Raw genomic sequence first — 21,950 nt, 5'->3', positions numbered from 1 at the left:
TTCAGTTATGTACATTAGCCTCACAGATTATTTCAGTCTCTCTTTATCTAGTTTGACTATTACCTCTTGTGATATGTGCAGTTACCACCAATTTAATATTCATGGCAATTAAATTTTTATTGTTCAAATATCCATGAAGTTATTTCCACTGGTATAGCAAGCCAGACGGAAATAAAATGTCTGGAGGGAAAGGAAAAAATTGATCATTTGTAATTTTCAACTGACCCGTTGAGTGTGTTAAGTGGCATGTTGGTATCCTTGAAGAAATTAGAGAAATTTCTTTCTCTTACTTTGTCTCACAGCTGATCTAGATAAGAAACTAAAGCATGTAAATAAAAAAGCCATGAAATATTCTAACCTAACTTTTAAGGTATGGAGATCGCCCCAAGAAAATGTGCCCCCTGAATTTAGAGGAAATCCATTCAGCTCCACCCTTCCATGCAGAGGCAGTTCCCGCAGGGAGAGGTCAATATTGTCCAGCTTGGTATCTGCATCAGAAATCAGAATGTGCTCTGTGCTGATGACGCATTGACCTCCCTCAGTCACTTTCAGAGGGTTGGTGAATACCTAGAGAGAAGAAAGGAAAGAAATATTCAAAGCGTTTTTCCATGACCCTTGAAGACAGAGCTCATTACATCCCTGTAAAGCTTCCAGTATTATCTTCACATGCCAACTAAGTTTTCAAGAATGTGGTAAGAGGATAAGTTCACAGCTAGACATTTTGACTGAAAATTTTTTTTTTTTACTATTTCTGATTCTAAGCATTAATGTGTTACAAGGAAGCAAGGCAGATTTCTAAGACTGAAAGTATCTACTTTTCATTTACTGCATAGCCTATATAGTAGAATCGGCAATCATTACTACCTGTGCTGCTAAACTGAGGAAATAATAATTTTCATCCTCACGTCCACTCCCAACACTGTTCAATACACATACAGCTTAGTCTAAAAAATACACAAAATCTTTGTCAAATTCCCCTGAAGGAAAGGTTTCATCTACTTTTTATCCTAAAAATTCTTAAAGGCTTGGGAAATGGATTGGAGCTTTAAAGCTTCAGTCATAGTTAATATTTTAGAAATGAAAGTAGTGTGACAAAATTCAAGATTCCGGCCAGGCGTGGTGGCTCAAGCCTGTAATCCTAGCACTTTGGGAGGCCGAGACGGGCGGATCACGAGGTCAGGAGATCGAGACCATCCTGGCTAACACAGTGAAACCCTGTCTCTACTAAAAAATACAAAAAATGAGCCGGGCAAGGTGGTGGGCGCCTGTAATCCCAGCTACTCGGGAGGCTGAGGCAGGAGAATGGCGTAAACCCGGGAGGCGGGGCTTGCAGTGAGCTGAGATCTGGCCACTGCACTCCAGCCTGGGCGACAGAGCGAGACTCCGTCTCGAAAAAGAAAAAAAAAAAAAAAACAAAATTGAAGATTCCAGAGGAAATAGATTTATTCAAACATTAGACTTAAATATTAAAGCCACAAAGATAATTTGTTATAATAGAAAAACTCACAGCTCGACTAATAATTCATTTGTAAGTAAAAAGCAAGTTGAATGGCTTGGGATAGTTTATCACCCCATTGGGAGGGGACAATAAGTGCTCTATGGTCAAATATCCTCACCATGGAGGTTTATAAGGGACATAAGCATATCCAAGGCTCTGAGATCCTGCAGGAGGAAAACCTGCTAACTTTGTTTAACCTATCTTTACCCCTACTCTTGTATTACTATGCAGACGTGAAAGCAAGCAGATACAGTGGGGTACCAAATCACGGGCTCTGAGGACCCCTCCCAGGTGGTCTAGGGTGAGGTGCCCTGCCCATGGGAGGATGCAGCAGCTCTCCTAGTAAGCACCTACTCTTCTCAGAGCAGCTGCTGGTCCCAACAGAAAGGATGTTTCCTGAAGAAAGAGCTGTTAAAGGAGGATGACAACAAATTGGCAGGGGAAAGGGAAGGAAGCAAGTGAAGCTGCAGCCTCTGCTCAAGAGCCTGCTCTGTCCTTCTGCACACCAGGGCACAGTGCTAGTACCAACTCCAGGCCACAGCCACATGGGGCATTCATGGTGCCACAAGGGCAGCCCCTTGCATCATGGAAATTATAAGACCTACAATTCTGAGACCGCTGCCTTCTATTCTTTAATCAACTACCGACGCAAAAACATAGACTTCTTTCCCTACAACTACCCCCACCTGACCCCTCCCAAGTGTCTCACTTTCACTTTGCTGAACCTGTATTTTCACTGTGTGTCGGAGAAAGAAAGGGAGGGAGATCTTACTCAGAGAGGAGTGCTGTCTTTGAACAAAGGTCCAAGCTTGCCAACCTCATTTTTCTGAGCTGTATTGAATTAGTATCCCAATATGGAATCTTCAATTTCTAATGTTTCAAGGAATATACTTTGCTATATTGGATGATTTTTTAAAATACATGTTTTAGGGCAACTTTCAAAAAAATAAAAGCATAAGGCTAATTTCCCCCCACTCATCAGTCATTAGCTTTTTAGTTTTTGTCCAAATCCAGTGCTCAGGTTTCTGGGACTCAGGTTAGTATGGTGTCAACATCCTCCAGTAGTTATCACTCAGGCAGCTCTCTGCAGGAATTCTACATCAGGGAACAACTCCTGTGGTGGGTCTCACTGAAGATGCTAATTTAATTTTATTTTTAATATCCTCAGTGTTTTGAGGGACTATTTCATTTGCCCCATATACTGTAAAAGGTAAAAATTTAAAAAAGGGAAGCTACCCTGCCATTCTTTCCCCAACTCCTCAAAACTATTCAATGAACTTTTCCCTTCACACTTTTTAATTTCCTCCTCAGATTATCCTTCTCCAGCAAGAGGCTTGAATTACTTTGCATAAAAGAGCATTTCTCCATGATTGTTTCAGAGAAAGCTTTGGCTTCTTTAATGCTAGGCCATTTCATGGCCTGTATCCCATACATAGAAAAGAATGGTCTGAATAAAATCTTACCAAGTTAACTCCATAGGCGTTCTAAACTATTTCACCACTAGGAATATGATCTGGTTCCTGATAAGAAAGCTGTCAAAGAATGGAGTTAGTTTAAAATCCTCCGTGTGAGCCCTCTGGCAGGTTTTCTACCAAAGGTGGCAAGTCCACAGGTGTGGGAGGTCAGGCCAGTGATAGAAATAAGTGTGGCGAGCTGGGTGGGGGCTTAGATGGGCTGGAGAGCACGCCCTATGCAATGGCTGCTGTGGGGTATGCGGGTTCAATTTTGTTAGAGCTGCCAGAGTTTCAAGGGAAGCTAGGAATCAGCCTTGACAGACAATCTTCTGATCTTTAAATGTTGGCAATTCATTATTTTCATATATCGTTTTGACCTACTGATGTGGTTTGGCCGTGTCCCCACCCAAATCTCACCTTGAATTGTAATAATCCCCATGTGTCAAGGGCAGGGCCAGGTGAAGATAACTAAATCATGGGGCCAGTTTCCCCCGTACTGTTCTCATGGTAGTGAATACATCTCACAAGATTTGATGGTTTTATAAACAAGAGTTCCCTGCACAAGCTCTCTTGCCTGCCACCATGTAAGACGTGACTTTGCTCCTCATCCCCCTTCTGCCATGGTTGTGAGGCCTCCCTAGCCATGTGAAACTGTGAATTTGTTAAACCGTTTTCCTTTGTAAATTATCCAGTCTGGGGTATGTCTTTATTAGCAGCATGAGAACAGACTAATACACCCATCAAAACTTCTGCAGGTTGGGCAGCCCTTTTAGGCCCTCAGGGTAAGACCTCTGCCCCACAACCTTGGGCAGGTATACAGATGATGAGGTGTCAGGAAAGAGAACACCAGTGCAGGCTATAGTCCAAGTAGGCACCTGGGAAGGTGACCTCTTTCCTTAAGGATGAGGCATGCATAGGCTCTGGTCCCTTCTGGTTCATAATGAATGGGTAATGTTATTTTGTCTTCCTGCTTTTAAGGGAAATAATAAGAACAATAATGACCATCCTAATTAAGTCTAGCATTCTGAAGGTAGGCAGGGGAACCATCCTAATTAAGTCTAGCATTCTGAAGGTGGGCAGGGGAACCAGGTAGGTATTGGACAAATTCTCAGTACAAATCCCAGTTTCACAGATAAACTGCACAAAGTAGCAAAGCCTTTGTAGTTCGGTTTTAATGAAAGACCCAAGTCCTTTTAAGGCTTACACAAACACTAGGCAGTGGGACAAAGTACAACAAGGGTCCATCTTAATTCATTTTGGAAAATTAAAGAGCTTCTTTAGATTACAGAGCAGCATAGTTGGGCTTCACTGAGGGTAAATAAGCCCTTCCAGTTGCTAAGAGACCCATAATTTAATCCCCTTCCCTTGATCAACATGTGAAACTCAGCAGAAAGAAGAGGAAGTAAAAAAGAATTTGATAAAGCTGTAAAAATAATGTTAAATTTAGTAACTGAAAAATCTCACGTAAATTACATAGAAGTCCTATGGGAGGTAAAAGGCCCCCTTCCCCCTGCTTTTTTTTTTCTTTTTTTACTACACCATAGATGGAAATTTCTTTCGTAAGTTTAAAAAACTAGCCTAAAGGAAAGTTACTATTTCCAGTAGGTCTTCAAGTCTCTCCTTTCTTTTCCTCCTTTTCATCCTCTATGTAGAACATTGTACATACCTCAGGAACCTGATTGTCCACTGGGAGGACTGTAATGTTAAAGCAGATCCCATGCAAAGTGCCGCCATGTTGGTTACTGACGGAAAATGTGAACTGGACATCTCTGCAATGGGGACCAATGTCTTGCATGGGAGGCATGTAGGCCACTTTCATATAGTTCACAGCATGCTGCAAAGTAAGTTGAGATGGATATGTGGGTGTTGATTTGCAAGGATCAAAAGCTTTTAGAGGACCATCATGTTAATTGATGTTGAACATTGTAAATGCCACCATCTTCACTTTGAAGATTACCAAAAGCTCCTTTTTGACTTCAATGGCAAAAACTACAGTAACTTTTGCACCAAACTAATAGAAGCAAGGAAGAATTCTCCTACAGGGTTTCAGAAGGAGCATGGCCCTGCCAACACCTTGATTTAAGACTTCTAGCCTCCAGGACTATGAGAAAATAAAGCTCATAGTCCTTTATGTCCTGGGGGTTTATTTTAAACCACCCAGTTCATGGTATATTGTTGTTAGCCCTTGGAAACTAATACAGTAAGATACTGAATAAACTGAATTTTGTGAAATAAATATGTATACACCAGATACCCAAATTACAGTCCTGCTGATGGCAAAACAATACAAAAGTCTGTTTTGTAAAATTACTGAAGAGATTGTGAAACCACATTTAACTTGATCAAGTACTTTGATATAGATGCCACACGCTTAATGAAAACATACAAGCAGCAAGTATAAAGACATCAAGCCTTTGTGGATATCAAAGGCCAACATTCTCAAGCACAATACTAGGCATGCCATACCTTCTAAGTGCACACTTGCATCATGTTTGTCAGCATTTTAGCATATCCTCATACCTGAGTGAATGACCTCAGCTCCAGGGCCGTAGGATTCTTAACTACTTTTGGTATGCTGTCCACCAGGAATAATTTCCCAGCATCCAAGTGTCTAAAGAGAAATACAGACGAAAGCATCAGCTGATTTTTAGGTAAGAAAAATGAAATCAAATAGCCCACAATCAAAAACTGAAAGACCTCATTGTGAGAAGAAATCAGGAGCTCTATCTTTATATTTTCTCTTTATGTTGGGAGATTCTAGCATTAAGTCCAGTTTCATCAATGTCATCCTTATCATGACTGCAAAATGTATGTACAGAATCTTTTGTTGGCATCATTTAAGGAAATTGTTACACTCATGTTAAAAATGCTTTCTTGCTCTCATGCATACGATACTAATCTAATGTATATTCGTGCTATTTTTCTGGATTGAGATCATAGAATGTAATGATTTCATGGCAGTAATATGCAAAACTAATGTTAGGAAGATCTCAATAAATTGTACTAAAAAGACAAATAAGCATTGTCTTTCAAAAAGGGATTAAAGACTGTTATAAGCCTACCAATGCTGAAGACACTACAAAGCTGCAGATCACTTACCCACTAATACAGCTTTCAAAGGGAAATACGAGGTAAGTTTGAGATAAAAGTAAATGCTTAATTGAGCATAATTTCATCCCTGACCAATGGAGCAAGTGAACCACAGTACTACATATATATTGCTATATACTGACACTTTCAACTTTGCAATCCTAGAACTAGCCCAAATGCTGACTTTTCAGATACCTGTGGCTGAAGGAGAAAAATGGAGGAGTAGTTATTGTGTAGACCAGCTCCCTGTCATATGATTCTGTATCTATAAAATGTAGCTGTTTCTTAGTTATATAGGCCACCTCAGTTTCCTTGACAACCAAATGCCGAGAAACTCCAGGAGCCTCTTTTGGAAGCTGGTCATCCACTGGAGTGATGTGGATTCTTGCCACCTGGAATAAAAATGTCTGTACCATTAATTTGAAATACCAAAAAAAAAAAAAAAAAGACAAAGAAAATGCCACACAATCACCTAGTCATAGTTGAGATAATTTCAAAAACTGTCATTTATAATATACTTCTGTCAAATGATTCAGGAGCTATTAAGAGTGTGGGTCAAAAAATGGAAATCTGTTACTCATTTAATATTATATTTTAAGAACATAATTATTACAGGTCAGGTGCGGTGACTCACCCCTGTAATCCCAGCACTTTGGGAGGCCAAGGTGGGTGGATCACCTGAAGCCAGGAGTTCGAGACCAGCCTGGCCAACATGGTGAAACCCTGTCTCTACTAAAAATACAAAAATTAGTTGGGTGTGGTGGTGGGTGCCTGTAATCCCAGCTACTCGGGAGGCTGAGGCAGGAGAACCACTTGAATCCCAGAGGAGGAGGTTGCAGTGGGCTGAGATCACGCCATTATACTCCAGCCTGGATGACAAGAATGAGACTCCATCTCAAAAAAAAAAAAAAAAAAAAATATATATATATATATATATACACACACACACACACACATTTCACAATTATAGTGAATCCAGTCATGAGTGCTACAGAATGGGCATATAAAACACAAAATATGTTCTTGGTTTTATTTTTACATCTCTCTTCTACCAACAACCGGTGCTTTCTTTGATACTTCCCTATATTCAGTCATCAATCTCAGAAACCTTGACATGAATTTTGGTTCCTCCTTCTCCACCCACATATAACACATCACCAAGTCCCGGAGTTTCTACTTATAAAATTTCCTATGCAGTGACCATACTCCACATCCCACGCCCAAGTGTCATTCCCATTGCTACTGGCCTACCTTTCATAATTTCATCCTTACATTATTGCAATAGCTGTCTGTTAGCCCTAAATCCAAGAGCTAATCTAGACTTTTCATACCTCTAGTGTTATCTTCAAAAAAGTACAAATCAAATAAGTTAATTCACCCCTTCAAAAATCTTCAAAAAACTGCTCAAAAAGTGTGGAATTATTTATAGAATATCCAAACTCCTTAGCATGGCATCCAAGACTTTCCATATATACTCTGTTTCTCAACCTTATCTCTTCTTTTTTTTTTTTTTTTTTTTTGAGGAGTCTCGCACTGTCATCTAGGCTGGAGTGCAGTGGCGTGATCTTAGCTCACTGCAAGCTCTGCCTCCCAGTTTCACACCATTCTCCTGCCTCAGCCTCCTGAGTAGCTGGGACTATAGGCGCCCACCATCACACCCGGCTGATTTTTGTATTTTTAGTAGAGATGGGGTTTCACCATGTCGGCCAGTCTGGTCTTGAAGTCCTGACTTCAAGTGATCTGCCCTCCTTGGCCTCCCAAAGTGCTGGATTTACAGGCATGAGCCACCGCCCAGTAACCTTTCAACATCTTTCACTACCTTTTAAAATCACCCCAACACTCTAATTGCACACAATGGACTGACCATGTACCGGTCCTCGACCATACTTCCATGGATCATGTTGCTTCTTCAATCGAGAATGCTTTTCTCCTGTTTTATCCAGCAATCTGGGTCCTTCTCACCCTTAAAGGCTCTTCTTAGATCTTTCTCCAGTTTTTCAGTTGGAATCGTTCATGAATTTTACTTACCCCTTGGTATGGTTTAAATGTTTGTGTTTTTTCTGGAATTTATGTTGAAACTTAATTCCCAACACAAAATTAGGAAGAGGCAGGGCCATCAGTAGCTATTGGACCATGAGGTTGAATTCATGAGCGTCTAATCACCCTCATGAATCAACTCGTGCCTTATAAAAGGGCTTGAGGGAGTGAATTCATCTTCTATCCCTTTTGCTGTGTGAGGACACAGCATTTGTTCCCTCTGGAGGATACAGCAACAAGGCACCATCTTGAAAGCAGAGAGCAGCCCTCATCAGACACAAAACATGCTGGCAACCTGGTCTTGGACTTCCCAGCTGCCAGAACTGTGAGAAATAAATTTCTATTATTTATACATTAACCACTCTCAGGTATTTTGCCACAGCAGCACAAATGGACTAAAACAGAGATAGGTACTGAAATACCTGAAAATGTGGAAGTGGCTTTAGAACTGGGTAATGTGTACAGACTGGAAGAATTTGGAGAAGTGGGTTAGAAAAAGCCTATATTGCTGTGAATAGATCATAAAGGGCAATTTGGTGAGGGCTCAGAAGAGGTGGGCTATAGACAGAGCCTCAATCTTCTTAGAGATTACCTAAGTGGTCATAATCACAACATTGGTAGACATACAAACAGTAAAGGCCCTTCTGATAAGGTCTTAGATGGAAATGAGGAATGTCTTATTGGAAACTGGAAGAAAGATCTTGTTAGAAAGTGGCAAAGAACTTGGCTGAATGGTGCCTGTGTTCTAACACTTTATGTAAGGCAGAACTGAGCAGGGATGAGGTAGGATATGTGATGGAAGAAATAACTAAGCAAAGAGTTGAGCATGCTGCATGGCTTTTCTTGACTTCTTACAGTAAAATACAAGAAGGGAGAAATGAACTAAAGCCAGAATTTTTCATCAAAGGGAAAGCAGAACTCAAAGACTGAAAAATTCTCAGCCTGCCCATATAAAGAACAAAAAAGCATCTTCAGGAGAGACCACAAAACGTGTGGCCAAGTGCCTATATAATAAAGAGATTAATATGAATAGAAAGAAACCAGTTGCTATTTATCAAGACCATGGAAAAATGACCCTGAAGGTATTTTAGACAACAGGCCACCATTCCTATCACAGGTTCAGAATGCCAGGGCCTTGAGGACAGAATGGTTTCAAGGGAGGGACCTGTGGGGTCTCTGCCGAGCACTGCCTCAAGTCTCTGCTCCCTGCATTCTGATGGAATTGTCCCTGTGGCTCAAGCAGGCCCAGGAACCACTTGAGCCACCACTCTAGAGAACGCAAGCAGGAGGCCTTGGTACAAATACCAATTCTGCTTGTGTGCAGAGTGCAAGAGCTGTGAAAACAGAGCTGCCTCCACTTAGATTTCAAGAGATGCCTCAGAGAGCCCTGGGACTCAGGCAGAGTTGCCTCAGGTGCAGGGCTGCTGCAGACAGCACCCACTAGGACAATGCCCAGCAGAGCCATGGGGTGAGGGCCACCGCAGAGACCACCGATGTGCAATGCCATCTAGGAAAGCCTCAGGTACCTGACGCCAAACTCTGACAGCTGTTGCATGGGCTATACCTGGAAAAGCCATAAAGGTGGAATTGACCCTACCCCAGCATGTCCAGAAGGCAGAACATAGAGTCAAAGAAGATTATTCACAAGCCTCAAGACTTAATGTTGTTTGCCCTGTTGAGTTTTGGATCCTTTCTTCTTTCCTATTTCTCCCTTTTGGAAGAGGAATGTCTATCCTATACTTGTCCCTCCATTGTATTTTAGAAGCGTGTAACTTGTTTGATTTTATGTACTCACAGCTGGAGGGGAACTTTGTTTCAGGATGAGTTGTACCTGAAGTCTCACCCATACCTGATTTAGTACACAAATATATACTAAATGAGATTTTAGATTTTCTTTTCTTGCATTGAATAAATTTCTATTATTTCTAAATTATTGCAGTCATTTATCCTGTTATATCAGATTAAACAAACTTAAGCATCCCCCAACTAGCATACTTATTCCATTGTTTTGTATTATTAGTTAGTTTACAAATGAGTCTCCCTCCCAGACTGAAAGTTCCATGAGATCAGCATTACAATATGGTGTAAACCACATGGAATTTGACAGTACAGTTACAGTCCTGAGTATACCACACACTAGCAGCTATTCAACCTTGAACAACTTACTTAACCTTTTAGTGTCAATTTTCTTATTAGTAATTTAGCATAAAACTAACAATCTCACAGAGTTGTTATCAGGATCAAATTTTAATATGTAGGTAAAATGTCTGGCACATAGTAGGTGCTCAATATTACATTCATCTCTGTATCTCCACAACATCTAGCACAATTTTTTCGTAGGTAGGAGGCACTTTGTTAATGTTTGCAAACTGAATAAAGTTAACATGTCCCGTTTGAGATTTTAAGTCTTAAAACTACACTCAGAGGTTTGTATCATGCTAGAGAGTAAGGAGGACTCACCAAACAGCTTTCATCATTTCTTTTTTATAATAATCCATGATTGGTTGTAGAAAAGCTATTAATTACTCTGTCCAGAAATGGTACTTTGCCTGGCATCATGAGCCTTTACAACAGCCTGCCCCATGAACTCTTTCTATCTTGGTTGCCATGACTGTCATGAGGGCTCCACCCTCATGAATGGGTTAGTGATCTTTATAAAAGGACTTGAGTCTGCAAGTTCGAGCTCTTGCTCTCTCTCACCAACATGATGTTTCCCACTCTATCAGGATGTCGTAAGAAGGCCCTTACAAGATGTAGTTCATTGATCTTGGACCTCCCAGCCTCCAGAACCATGAGCCAAATAAATTTCTATTGTTTATAAATTATCCAGTCTGTAGTACTCTGTTATAGCAGTACAAAATGGACCAAGACAGCTTCACTCAGTCAACTTGCTTTTGAAAAACATTTCCAACTCTATTCTACTTGGTAGATAGCTTTATAGAGCTTAAGCCTTAAGAGATCTTAATCCAGGAGAGAGTAATATTAGAACCAAAAGGGAGAATAAAAATAAAGATAGATGAGAGATGCAGAAAGAGGACTAGAAAATGAGGAAAGAATGGAAGAAGGTGACACAAAAGCACATGGGTGAAGTGGAAGGGAGAAATGAAACATGACCAGATGAGAGAACAAGCACTGGGGGTGCACATTTACCACAAGTCAGAGAAGAAAGTTGGTGGGCAAAACTAACAGTGTAAGTAGTTTCTGGGGGTGAGAAGTAGCACTGGATAGCTTCAAGGGAAGATGCAAAAGAGCAAGGTAGCAGAAATCAAAGAATCAGGGCAGAGAAGGGATTAAGAACCCATTCCCACAAGAAAGTCAGATACCAGCTGGTGGAGTATCATATTGTGAGCCTGAATATGAGGATCAAGGTCAGGTTTTGCCATTTTGTATACTGATTTATCACTTTATATTTTTGATTCCTTGTAAGTCTGTAGCCATAAGCGGGCTGGAGGGACATGGGGGACTCCAGCAAGCAAGAGCCCAGCAAATGATTTGAGCACTAGTATTCTACTGTTTGCCTGGGATTGGGTGTTTAATAATGCTTTTGTTACAATCAAATTTCAGTACGTTGAGAACACTTTCTTTCTCAATGGAGTTTGCTAAAATGGGACTTTTCTCATCCACAGAATGATAATTGTTTGAACATGCATAAATATGTAAAGACATATCAACTTAGGCCATCATCAAGCATGTTAAAAAAAATGTGCCCACCGGGAGACCTCCTCTTTCAGCTTTGGAGCCCCACCGCTCTGTTTCTATATGGGGGAGCTTCTTCCGTCTGTCTTCTCCCTTCCTTCTTGCCTATTAAATGCTCCACTCCTTAAAATCACTCCACTTCTGTCCATGTTATTTTATCTAAACCGGCATGAGGACCAAGAACCTTGGTGTTCCTTCACTCATCAAAGCCGTATCACTTTGCTGCATTGGCCGGGAATCTGAAGTACAGCCTTCATCGGAGAGGTGAGAGTGGGAGCAAGCTTAAAATCTGTTCTGTCATCCCGAAGCACTCTTTGCCTCTATATTAAAATAAATCAAATAAATCAACAGGCATCCGTCAACCTAGTACACACACTTAGTGTCGGCTGCCGTACTCAAGTCACGGATATGAGGCTTGCTAGGAAGAAGGAGCAGAACTCCCCATTACCCACAGGTACTGGGACTGTTGGCCATGCTTGAAGTAGCTTCTTTTCACAGGAGACCTTGCCGTCACATGAGGCTGGGAAAAGTTCTGAGGCAACTGAGAATTTCTGGCCAGGTGTGATTCAAAGGCCTCTGGACCGGATGCAGCCTCCAACAGCCCATTTTGGGTGTTGGCAGAGAACCTCAACCATCCTGTTGCAAAAGTCATCTTCCCTCTCTATCTGCAGCCTCTTACTCTTTCTCTGCGTGAAATGTGCAAGGATTTTTATGGTCTAGGAACAGGGTTTTCTTCTTTTCTCCTATGGTGAGGTTACTCAATACCACTTCTCTGGCGAGCACATGGTATTTCTAAGCCACCTAGTAGAAATGAGGCTCTAGGCCTCTTCTGTGAATGGAAAGTTTCTGCTTTTAACAATTAAGAGTAAAACATCTTCTGTAGCCAAATTTTAATCTCGATATTGTCCCACTGGCAGGAAAACAGCCATTCAGTTCCTACGTTCTTTTAAGGTACCTATTTTGTCTCCTATTAAGACAGTACTTAATTAGTAAGGGGATTTTAAGTCTGGAAGTTAACCAGAACCATTTTTCTCTGGGTAAATGCTTTAGCATGGGCTATAATAGCAGGATATAGAGTTCAATCTAGCATGCTCCCTCCCTTAAAGGGGCCTTGCCCAATTACATCATTTTCCTTGGAATCCATTTTTTGGAAGGCACACAGGCCATACAAGTCTAGGAAGTCAAAGGGAAATAAAAGGCAGAGAACTGATTGCTTGGGGACAGCGTGACTAAGGTTCAACACTCAGTTCCTCTGGTGCCATGGCTTGGAGGGTCACGCCTGCAGTCACGTGCAGCACATTTAAGCGGGTGCTAGGAATCCAGGAGTGAGGGACAGAAAATAGTTGGGGGGACTCCCTCTACTGTTTTCATCTCCATCCTGGATCACATACCAAAAGGAAGGAGACTAAAAGGATGCTTTTATTCTCACTTCTCTTTCCAGATGAGTAACAGATTGTCTTCAACATGCACTCCCCTAGAGTGTATTTTGAAGCACTGGGACTCCTTCGACCTTGGAACTTTGAAGAAAAAGTGGCTTATTTTCTTTTGCAGCCATATCAGGCAGGCCCAGGGAAAACAGTTTTCTAAAATTAAAAAAGTAACTTTCAGGGAAGTCATCTGAGGGGCCTCTTTATGTGGGGCCCCTTCAAGTTCCCTTCTCATTGCAGGATCTTAGGCAAGTAAAGGGAGACTTAGGCCGATTTTCTAACGACCCTAATAGGTATATAGAAGCTTTCTAAAATTTAACTTAAGTATTTGACCTTACACAGAGTTAGCAAACCCTCACTGCAGCTAAAACTGGCAGCTCTGTAAGCAGAAGAGAATTTTGGAGATAAGCAATATGTCTCCTACAGTAGGCCAAAAGGGAAAAGAAAATAGAGGGAAGGCAAAGAAATAAAGGAAACACAATTCCCAATAGGAAGAGAGGCAATACCTCTTAACAACCCTAATTGAATTCCTTTCTACGATGTTTTTCCTTCTTTTGTAGTTTAAAATGGCTTCTATCTCTTTTACCATGTTCTTCCAACCTGGGAAAAATTAATTTTCCAAACCTTAAAACACTTGATGTAGAGTTGAGCTAGGGGGAAGGAAACCCAGAAGCCTAATATGCTGACAAAAGGGTAAAAATGTCTTACCAGTTGGGCTTTTGGCTTCTCTCCCTGTGCAAACCAGAACAAGGGATAATAAGGATCACTGTTTATGTTCTCCGTAAATGTATAATTAATAAAAAAGGATTTGTAAGGTTGGTCTTAAGCTGTAAACAATCTTGTGTGCTTTGCGTGTCTTTCTATACAGTTCTACCAAAGAAAAGGTATCTTAGGTTAGGATGCAGGCCCAGGACCCCATAGGTCTGCTGTTCAAGCCAGCCCAGCAGAACGGTCAGTAACAAACTTGGCTACAGGCCTCCATCTTGCTTCATGTCCTTAGGAACATAATCTGTAACCACGTGGCAATATTTTGTTTCAGTCTCTGCCATTTTACAGTGGTGGCTGTCTTCTTGTGCTGTCAGTTCCTGGGTAAGGGCCACAAAATCATATAAGCAGTTTATCACTCTGGGTGGTGCCAGCTGATCTATCAAGGGCAGGGTTTGCAAAATATCTTAAGCCCTGATCTTAAGAGTGGTTTAGGGAGGGTCAAAATCTTGTAGCCTCCAGCTGCATGGCTCCAGGGCCATGGTTTCTAATCTTGTGGCTAGTTTCTTGGTCTTCCCCAGGCAAGAGGGAAGTACATCTTGGGAATCAACTGTTATCATCTTTGTTTTAGACTACAGACTGTAAACCAGGCTCCTTCCAAAGCTGCTTCAGCCTGCACCCAGGGATGGTCAAGGACAGCCTAGGGGCTGAAAAAAAAACGGAGTTGTTTGGGTCGGATCTCTTTCACTGTCTCAGTCACAATTTTGCAATGGCAGTTTCAAAAGCTGCCTATCACTCCTTTGAAAATACCTTGCACACTCATGGTTAAGTCATAACCTAATTAAGGCTCATTGATTTCATCTGCGAGGTTACTTTTTTGTAAAGTTCAAAAGCTGAAAATCTTAACTGCTTGGTGTAACTAAAGTCAAGTAACAAGGGATTTAAAAGGATTTTCTTAAAGAGTGCTCAGCTTAATTAAGAGTGGATATTCAAGTTATAGGTATATTTAAAAGGCCTTTATGTTTTTCTTTATTTCGGATGTTGCTTTTCTGAAAAAAGGCTCTTTTCTTCTCAGTCAACTGAATTATTTTTCTTCATTTTTTGTCTTATCACTCTTAATGCATGCCTGAAAGGCTCTAAGATAACTTCTGGTAGCATGGGACTCCTTGAGAAAAACAGAGGAGGTGCCACAGACCCTGTTTTGGGAAAAAATAAACAAATAAATAAACAAAAACAAACCTCTGTTTTCCTCATAAAACCCCAGGAATTAAAAGGAAATTATCCCTCTCAAAATCAAAGGCTCTGTTCTGTTTTGCATTGTGTTATCTGATGGTTTGAGTTTTGGGAGTATCAGAAATTACTTCACATTATGAGAGAGCTTTGGTAATAACTAGGTAGAAAATACACTGTAAGGGATGGCTAATAGTAGTTATAAATCAGACAAGCATGCTCTTAGCCACCTGGAATTTAAGGCAACATCCCAACCCACACCGAGAGATGAGACTCCCATTAGGGATGGGCTGATTACAAAATAAGCCAATTGGCTTTGGTTTGCCTCGAAATGAAATGCATAGTAGAAGCACTACACCATCTTCTCCCATGGTATCTATATGGTCTTTTCATAAATTAACCATTGAAATAAAAGCACAGTAAGGAACTCTTAAGACACTACTCTGCCCTTTAGTAAAAGGGTTATAAAAGGTTGTAAAAATTTCACCTCATGGTTAAATTGATTAAGATAAAATGGAATAATCCATAAGTTTTCATTTGAAAATAAACTAATGCAAGGGTAAAATTTAGCTTTAAACAGAATTTTCTTGTCATAGTAAAGACTAATAAAATGTTTTTGCCTTTTGAGTCACCATTTTGGCAACATAATTTATGGCAATCTGGAAATTATCCTTCCTGATGCCTGGCTTTTTGGATGGTTCAGAGGCCCCTGAAACATTCAGAAAAGAGGTAAACAGGATTATTTGACATGTTTAGTCACATGAGATTGCCAAAATGATGTCCAATCTTCTTTAAGTTACATTTTGGTGAACACTAATATATGTTCAAAAATTGTACGGGTTTTCTAAAATTCTAATGCCTAAGTATATGGTATCAATCATAATTAAGGGTAAAGTTATTGTAAACCACAAAGATAAATAAATTTCTTTCCCAGTCACGTTTTTAACTGTAACTCTCCTGGAAATGTTGCCATCCACAGACAATTGTTGTCTTGCTTTGTTCCTTCTCAAAAGATGGTTTATAATCGAGCTATATTAAGGATTTTAACAGTTGTTCTCAAATACAGGTTATTAATAGCTTTGAATATTGTAACACTGAAATAGAGGAAGAATCTACGGGACTCCTAAAAAACTGACATGTTCACAAATATCAAGCAAAACAAAATTTAAGTAAGTGGACAGCACTGAGAAAGTTAAAGTAAACTTTTTGACTTTTGCTTGGAATACTACTAATCCTTGTTTAGTTTTTCAGAGTCAAGGAAACTTATTTTAAACAATTTACAGCCTTTAATAATTAAGTAAGGTATTCGCCTGTAAACAAAATTTGGAGCATGTTCATTTTTCTCCGCCTGGTTCCTCTAGAATTTGTAGACTATCTATAAGTACTCTTATGGCAATAAAGTTGTTTGCATCAGTGCAGTAAGAATCAATTTTTCTTTGTCAACAGGACACAATTGGAAAACTGGTTATTTTGTCAAGGCTTTGACTGAAAGGGTGTGTTTCCCTTTAAGGAATCAAGCTTGACATGTAGAGCTAATTAAAGCCCCTTGGGGAGAACTGGCCTCCTACCTTGTCTGTACAGTCCCCACACAGGGTTCCTGACCTGTGGTCAGTAAAGAATGTCACTTTCTAATAGGTCTGGAAGCTCTGAGTGTATCTTGGGACCTCAAGAGGAAAGGATCACCCAACTCACAGGTATTAGAGGATACAAACCCATGGCTGGGCTTGGCTTTAAAAGTCTTATCTGAAATTCCTTGCGAAACAGAGTTTCATCAAAGCCAATCCAAAAGGCCTATGTAAAAATAACCATTCTTGCTGCACTTTATGCAAATAATCAGGCCAACTATAAGACTAAAGTTCATTCATAATTACTTTTTACCAAAAATGAGGACTGAAGAGAAAAATTTTGCTCCAAAGCTTATCATACATTTGTCATTAAATCCTAGTCTCATTGTTTTTAAACCTCTTGCCTACATTTTAGACTAATCTGGCTTATTCCTGTGAATCAAGTGGTGATCTGCAGCTGACAAAAAAAAAAAAAAACAAGGATGGGTAATGTAAAAATGTGAATCAATGTGCTAGTTCTGGGCAATTACTTTGCAAATTCTGCCAGGTAATGAAAGTGAGTAAGGTGCCCATAACGCTGAGCTTTCTTTCTTTGGGAAAATAAAAGCAAGGAACTTCATAGACCCCCAAAGGGGAATTCTATATCTTGGCAAGTAAAATTTTAAATGGAAATTATCTACCACACCACACTTGTGGGAACTGCTGTCCTCACTCTACTATTTGCAATAGGGTTATACATGGTAGCACCTTCTAACTAAAATATCCGACAGAGTTTTCATTGCTGTTGTATTTTGCTTAATCATTATCCTTATAACCGGGATAATAGTTACTGACAAAAAGAAAGCATAAAAGTTTTACTATCACTAAGTCTGCTAGGATTTTTTATTGGGTTTAGTGATGCACTTTTAAATGAAACCTGCTGCTTTTGGATTAACACCTAGTAAAGGAAAGGAAAATCTACAGGTACTTAAAAATCAAATCAAAATTATTAACAGGGTCAGGGGAAATGCTGGCTTCAGCCCTGGGTGGCTACAATCCCTCTTTAAGAAATTCCAGTCTTCTTCATGGAATTGGTTAACCCCTTTATTAAGTAAGCCCTCTCTTGCTTGTACGCTGTATTTTCAGTACTATAACTCAAATTGTTTCTTCTCTCCTAAAAGCAATCAAACTGTAAATGGTGCTGCAAACTGAACCACACATGGATATGCCATTCTTCCCAGGACCCTTAAATCAACCCCAGGAGGAGCCCTAACTGCTGTTCTCCATTCCACGCCCCTTTTAAGTAGGAAGTAGCCAGAAAGAGTCTTCGCCCAAAACCCCCTAACTGCAGTTAGTGTGATATCGCCACAGGGAGGAATGTGGCAGGAGTTACTAAGAAAAAGAAATTATTTTAGGCAGATAGAGAGGAAAAGGGGTCCTTGGGTAGTTTTCATCTTTTAAAGCATATCCGGAAAATTTTCTTGTAAAGCCCCAGCTCTTAGAGCCAGGTGGGCAACCTTTTATATGCAAATGCCGACTATTAGAAACTGGGTCCACCCAACATGGCAATTCTCTTGGCCTTCTTGCCCCTGGCCCACATGCTCTTGGCAACATGGCCACCCCCACATATCCCCATGTGTGTAGAAATCATTGCGCCCTGCATTTGCATATTAAAAGGTAGGGTGGGAGGACCAGCTTTTTTGCGGGCTATGTGAATGATATGCCTGGTCAAGCCTATTCCCTGAGCCGTATGCAAATCAGACACCGCCTCCTCCAGCCTCTGCATATATACCTGGCTGGTGTCCACCACACCTGAGGACCTCTTCTTTCAGCTTTGGAGCCACTTCCCCATCTGTCTCTGTATAGGGGAGCTTCTTCCTTCTGTCTTCTCCCTTCCTTCTTCTCCATCTTGCATATTAAACTCTCCGCTCCTTAAAACCACACACACACACACACACACACACACACACACACACACACATACACAAATGTGCCCACCAAAAATTATTACAGGAGTATAAAAAAGCATGCTGTACATTCTTTTTACACAAAGAACACATTGGAGAATAAATTAGCATGGAAAATGGTCTCTTTGAAGGCACAATAGCTATTGTTTCCTTATTAAATCCAGTTTTCCAATTAAGTAGAGCCTCACTGATCCACACTATGGCTGGGAGGTCCCACAGAGAATTTCTGAACTTTGTAGATTAGTGAAACACTGTAACTGGGGGGAAAAAACATGACACTGACTCCAGGAGAATAGCAAAATGACTGCCATTGTATTTATTTTGATAACTGGATTTAATTTTTAATTACTGAAATGCTTCATAATGGATAAATATGCTGTAAACTTTGGCAACAGTCATGAAAGGATAGAGACAGGGAATTAATTTATTGAGCACCTACTAAGTACTGTGTACTCACTGTTCTACTAGCTTTCTTGTGTGATCCAGATAGCACTTTACTAATAGCCATGGTTATTATTCCCAATGTTCAGAGAAAAAACCTGAGCTCCAAAGGGGTTAAGTGATTTGCCTCAGGGAGCACAGCTTGTAGGTGGCTGAGCTGAAGTTCTAGCCTTTTTTATGTCATAGAAAAAGCTTAACCATATTTTAGTTTTGCTTTGTGTGTCAATTTCAAAAGGAATTCTCATCATTTTCAAATTGCGTATTCTGAATGCCATTGTTGTAGACAGAATTGACATTGCTCATCTGTGCTTCCATTATGTCAAAATAAATCAAAACCATGGGGAATCTTCTGATCACAAAAGCTACCATCAAGTAATCATCTTATCTGGACTTCTAGTTGAGCAGCTGAAAGTTACTAATTTTGTTGAATATTTTAAATCTATTTTTATTTGTAGGATATGACAAGATACTTGTCCAAATTGAGAATGTAAACATCAAATAGACCAGATAATCATTTGAGCTCCTCAAATATTGGAGTTTCACTGATAATATCGGAACTTTAAATATAAAAATGCTTGCTAGCACACACACACACACACAATACTTGTTTCATTGGCATGCACACACTTATTTCTAGAAACTCTGAAGAATAAAGCTTTACACTTATTACCTCCCCATCTCACTCCCTCCCTAGTCTCTATCAAATATTTGGGTTTTATCTCCTCCCAGTTTCAGTAAAAGTTGAAAGAACCAGAACTCATTTTGTGATCAATAAGCAGTTCGTCAGGGTCTACACTGAGTCAGATACCTAGATCTAGAAACATTGAAATGAATAATTCCGGGTCCCTGCTATCAAGGAGATCAGAGTTGATCCAATAAAAGAAATTGTGGTCTTACTTTATAGAAAGTTCAACAACAAAGATATGTGTAAACAGATGCCAGAGCATATAAAAGGACAAGCTGATCCAGCTTGAGGGTTTGTGGAATGGGGTTGTCAGAGGATTCTTGGAACAGGTGATGTTAGAGCTGAGAGCAAGTCCATAGTCTGGAGAGGAACTAACACAAAGCTACCACCAATCAGAAGAGGGAGAATGGGAAAAACAGATGCTAGATTAATTTCACTAAGAATACTGCTATTATATTAATGAGCTTTAATTCATCGCAACTATAAGGATTTGGTTAATCACCTCTATTTGTAAAAGGCCACGGGAGGGGTTCTGAGGATAATCTAGTCCAGAAAAGATGAAGGTTGAGCTGAAGCAATGGCAAAGAGGTGGGGAAGTAGAGATAGAGCAGAGAAACTCATCAAGCAGATTTAGTAAACCTGCTGACTGATTGGTTGTGCTGACATTAGAGAAAGGAGTCAGGGATGACTTCAGAGATTCCAGCTAGTTATTTTGTGCAAGTTTTTAGGGACACATGCTAAATGTATTTTGGTCATAATGAATTTAAAATGCTGATGATACATACACGTAAAGATGTCAGGTAGAGAGGTAGGACACAAGTCTGAACTGGATAAATATTTAGGGGCCAAAGATACAGGCTAATGAAGACAGCAAATTTGTAGATCTCCCTCTGCCCCAATCTCTTTCTCCTTCTGACATAAATTAAGAAGATGAAAGCAGAGAAAAACATGATAAGCATCTTTAGAAACCTATCCATCACAGGGAATAAACTTGTAACTAGATCTAGTTTAGTTTGACCAATTTGCCCAGATTCAGAAATAATTATGTTGCACTAAAGTTTTCATTACAGAGAAATCTGACATCTATATTTGTGTATATGAAGAACATGATTTATAAAATATATAACAACAAAAGAATAAAAAAGAACTTCTGAAATTTTCATTTTTAAAAAGGTCCCTAGGCTGCTAAAAGTGATATGGTATCCTACTCAGAAACATAACTCAGATTGGATACATAGAAGATCTAGAAGTAAATCCTATTAACTGTTACCATTTTGAACTATTAAATCAACTAAGGTTTCAAGGAAAAATTTAATCTAGAAATGACATATAATACATTGATAAAAAGTGGGAGGTGTTATTTGAAAAGGAATTGACCTGTTAGTCAAAGAGCAGATGAACCGAGTTTTCTCATTCATTTTCTATTCCTTCTTAATAGGGATCACCTACTGCCTTCCATTTCTGAACTCTCTGGAATCATTCTTTCTGATCATCTCCTTCTGTTACACTCTTCTTAGCCACAGATGAATAGGTCAATCATCTATGCATTAGCTAATGTCAGTGTCTGTGACATTATGGGAAGGCATTATGTGACAAATAGGACACTTGCTTTAAGCAGTCATTCTAGAACAGGTTGGAGATTTGCTTGGATCCATATACAGGCTATCTTCCAAGATAACAGGTACAAAATGCCTAGCAAAAAGTACTGTACATAGTAGGTGTATTAGCCTGTTCTCACACCGCTGACAAAGACATACCCGAGACCGGGCAATTTACAAAAGAAAGAGATTTAATGGACGTATAGTTCCACATGGCTGGGGAGGTCTCACAATCACAGCAAAAGGGATCAAGTCACATCTTACATGGACGACAGCAGGCAAAGACAGAGAGCGAAAGCACGTTTGCACAGGGGGGAACGCCTGTTTTTAAAACCATCAGATCTCGTGAGACTTACTCACTATCACCAGAACAGCACAAGAAAACCCGCCCCCATGATTCAATTACCTCCCACAGGTTCCTCCTCTGACACGTGGGAATTGTGGGAGTCACAATTCAAGATGAGATTTGGGTGGGGACACAGCCAAACCATATCAGTAGGTGATTACTTAATTTCAGCTGTCCTTTTTTAAAATCTCTATTATCAACCAGCCTCTCCTTTCAAGGAGTCTATTATAGT

At 40.0% G+C, this 21,950-nt stretch overlaps 1 protein-coding gene across 1 annotated transcript in view; it reads right to left on the bottom strand.

Moving 5' to 3' along the window:
- Positions 1 to 21,950, bottom strand: part of FREM1 (FRAS1 related extracellular matrix 1) — a 168,759-nt gene that overhangs the window by 83,819 nt on the left and 62,990 nt on the right. Inside the window, exons 12-15 of the mRNA XM_011930392.1 lie at positions 6,238 to 6,434; positions 5,473 to 5,563; positions 4,619 to 4,786; positions 359 to 567 (exon numbers count right to left, since the gene is read on the bottom strand). Coding sequence (XP_011785782.1) covers positions 359 to 567; positions 4,619 to 4,786; positions 5,473 to 5,563; positions 6,238 to 6,434 — 665 coding nt within the window. The remainder of the gene's footprint in view (positions 1 to 358; positions 568 to 4,618; positions 4,787 to 5,472; positions 5,564 to 6,237; positions 6,435 to 21,950) is intronic.

The sequence above is a fragment of the Colobus angolensis genome, unplaced genomic scaffold (assembly GCF_000951035.1).
Source record: "Colobus angolensis palliatus isolate OR3802 unplaced genomic scaffold, Cang.pa_1.0 Scaffold86, whole genome shotgun sequence".
Taxonomy (NCBI): domain Eukaryota; kingdom Metazoa; phylum Chordata; class Mammalia; order Primates; family Cercopithecidae; genus Colobus; species Colobus angolensis.
This window is presented reverse-complemented; position numbering and strand designations above follow the sequence as displayed.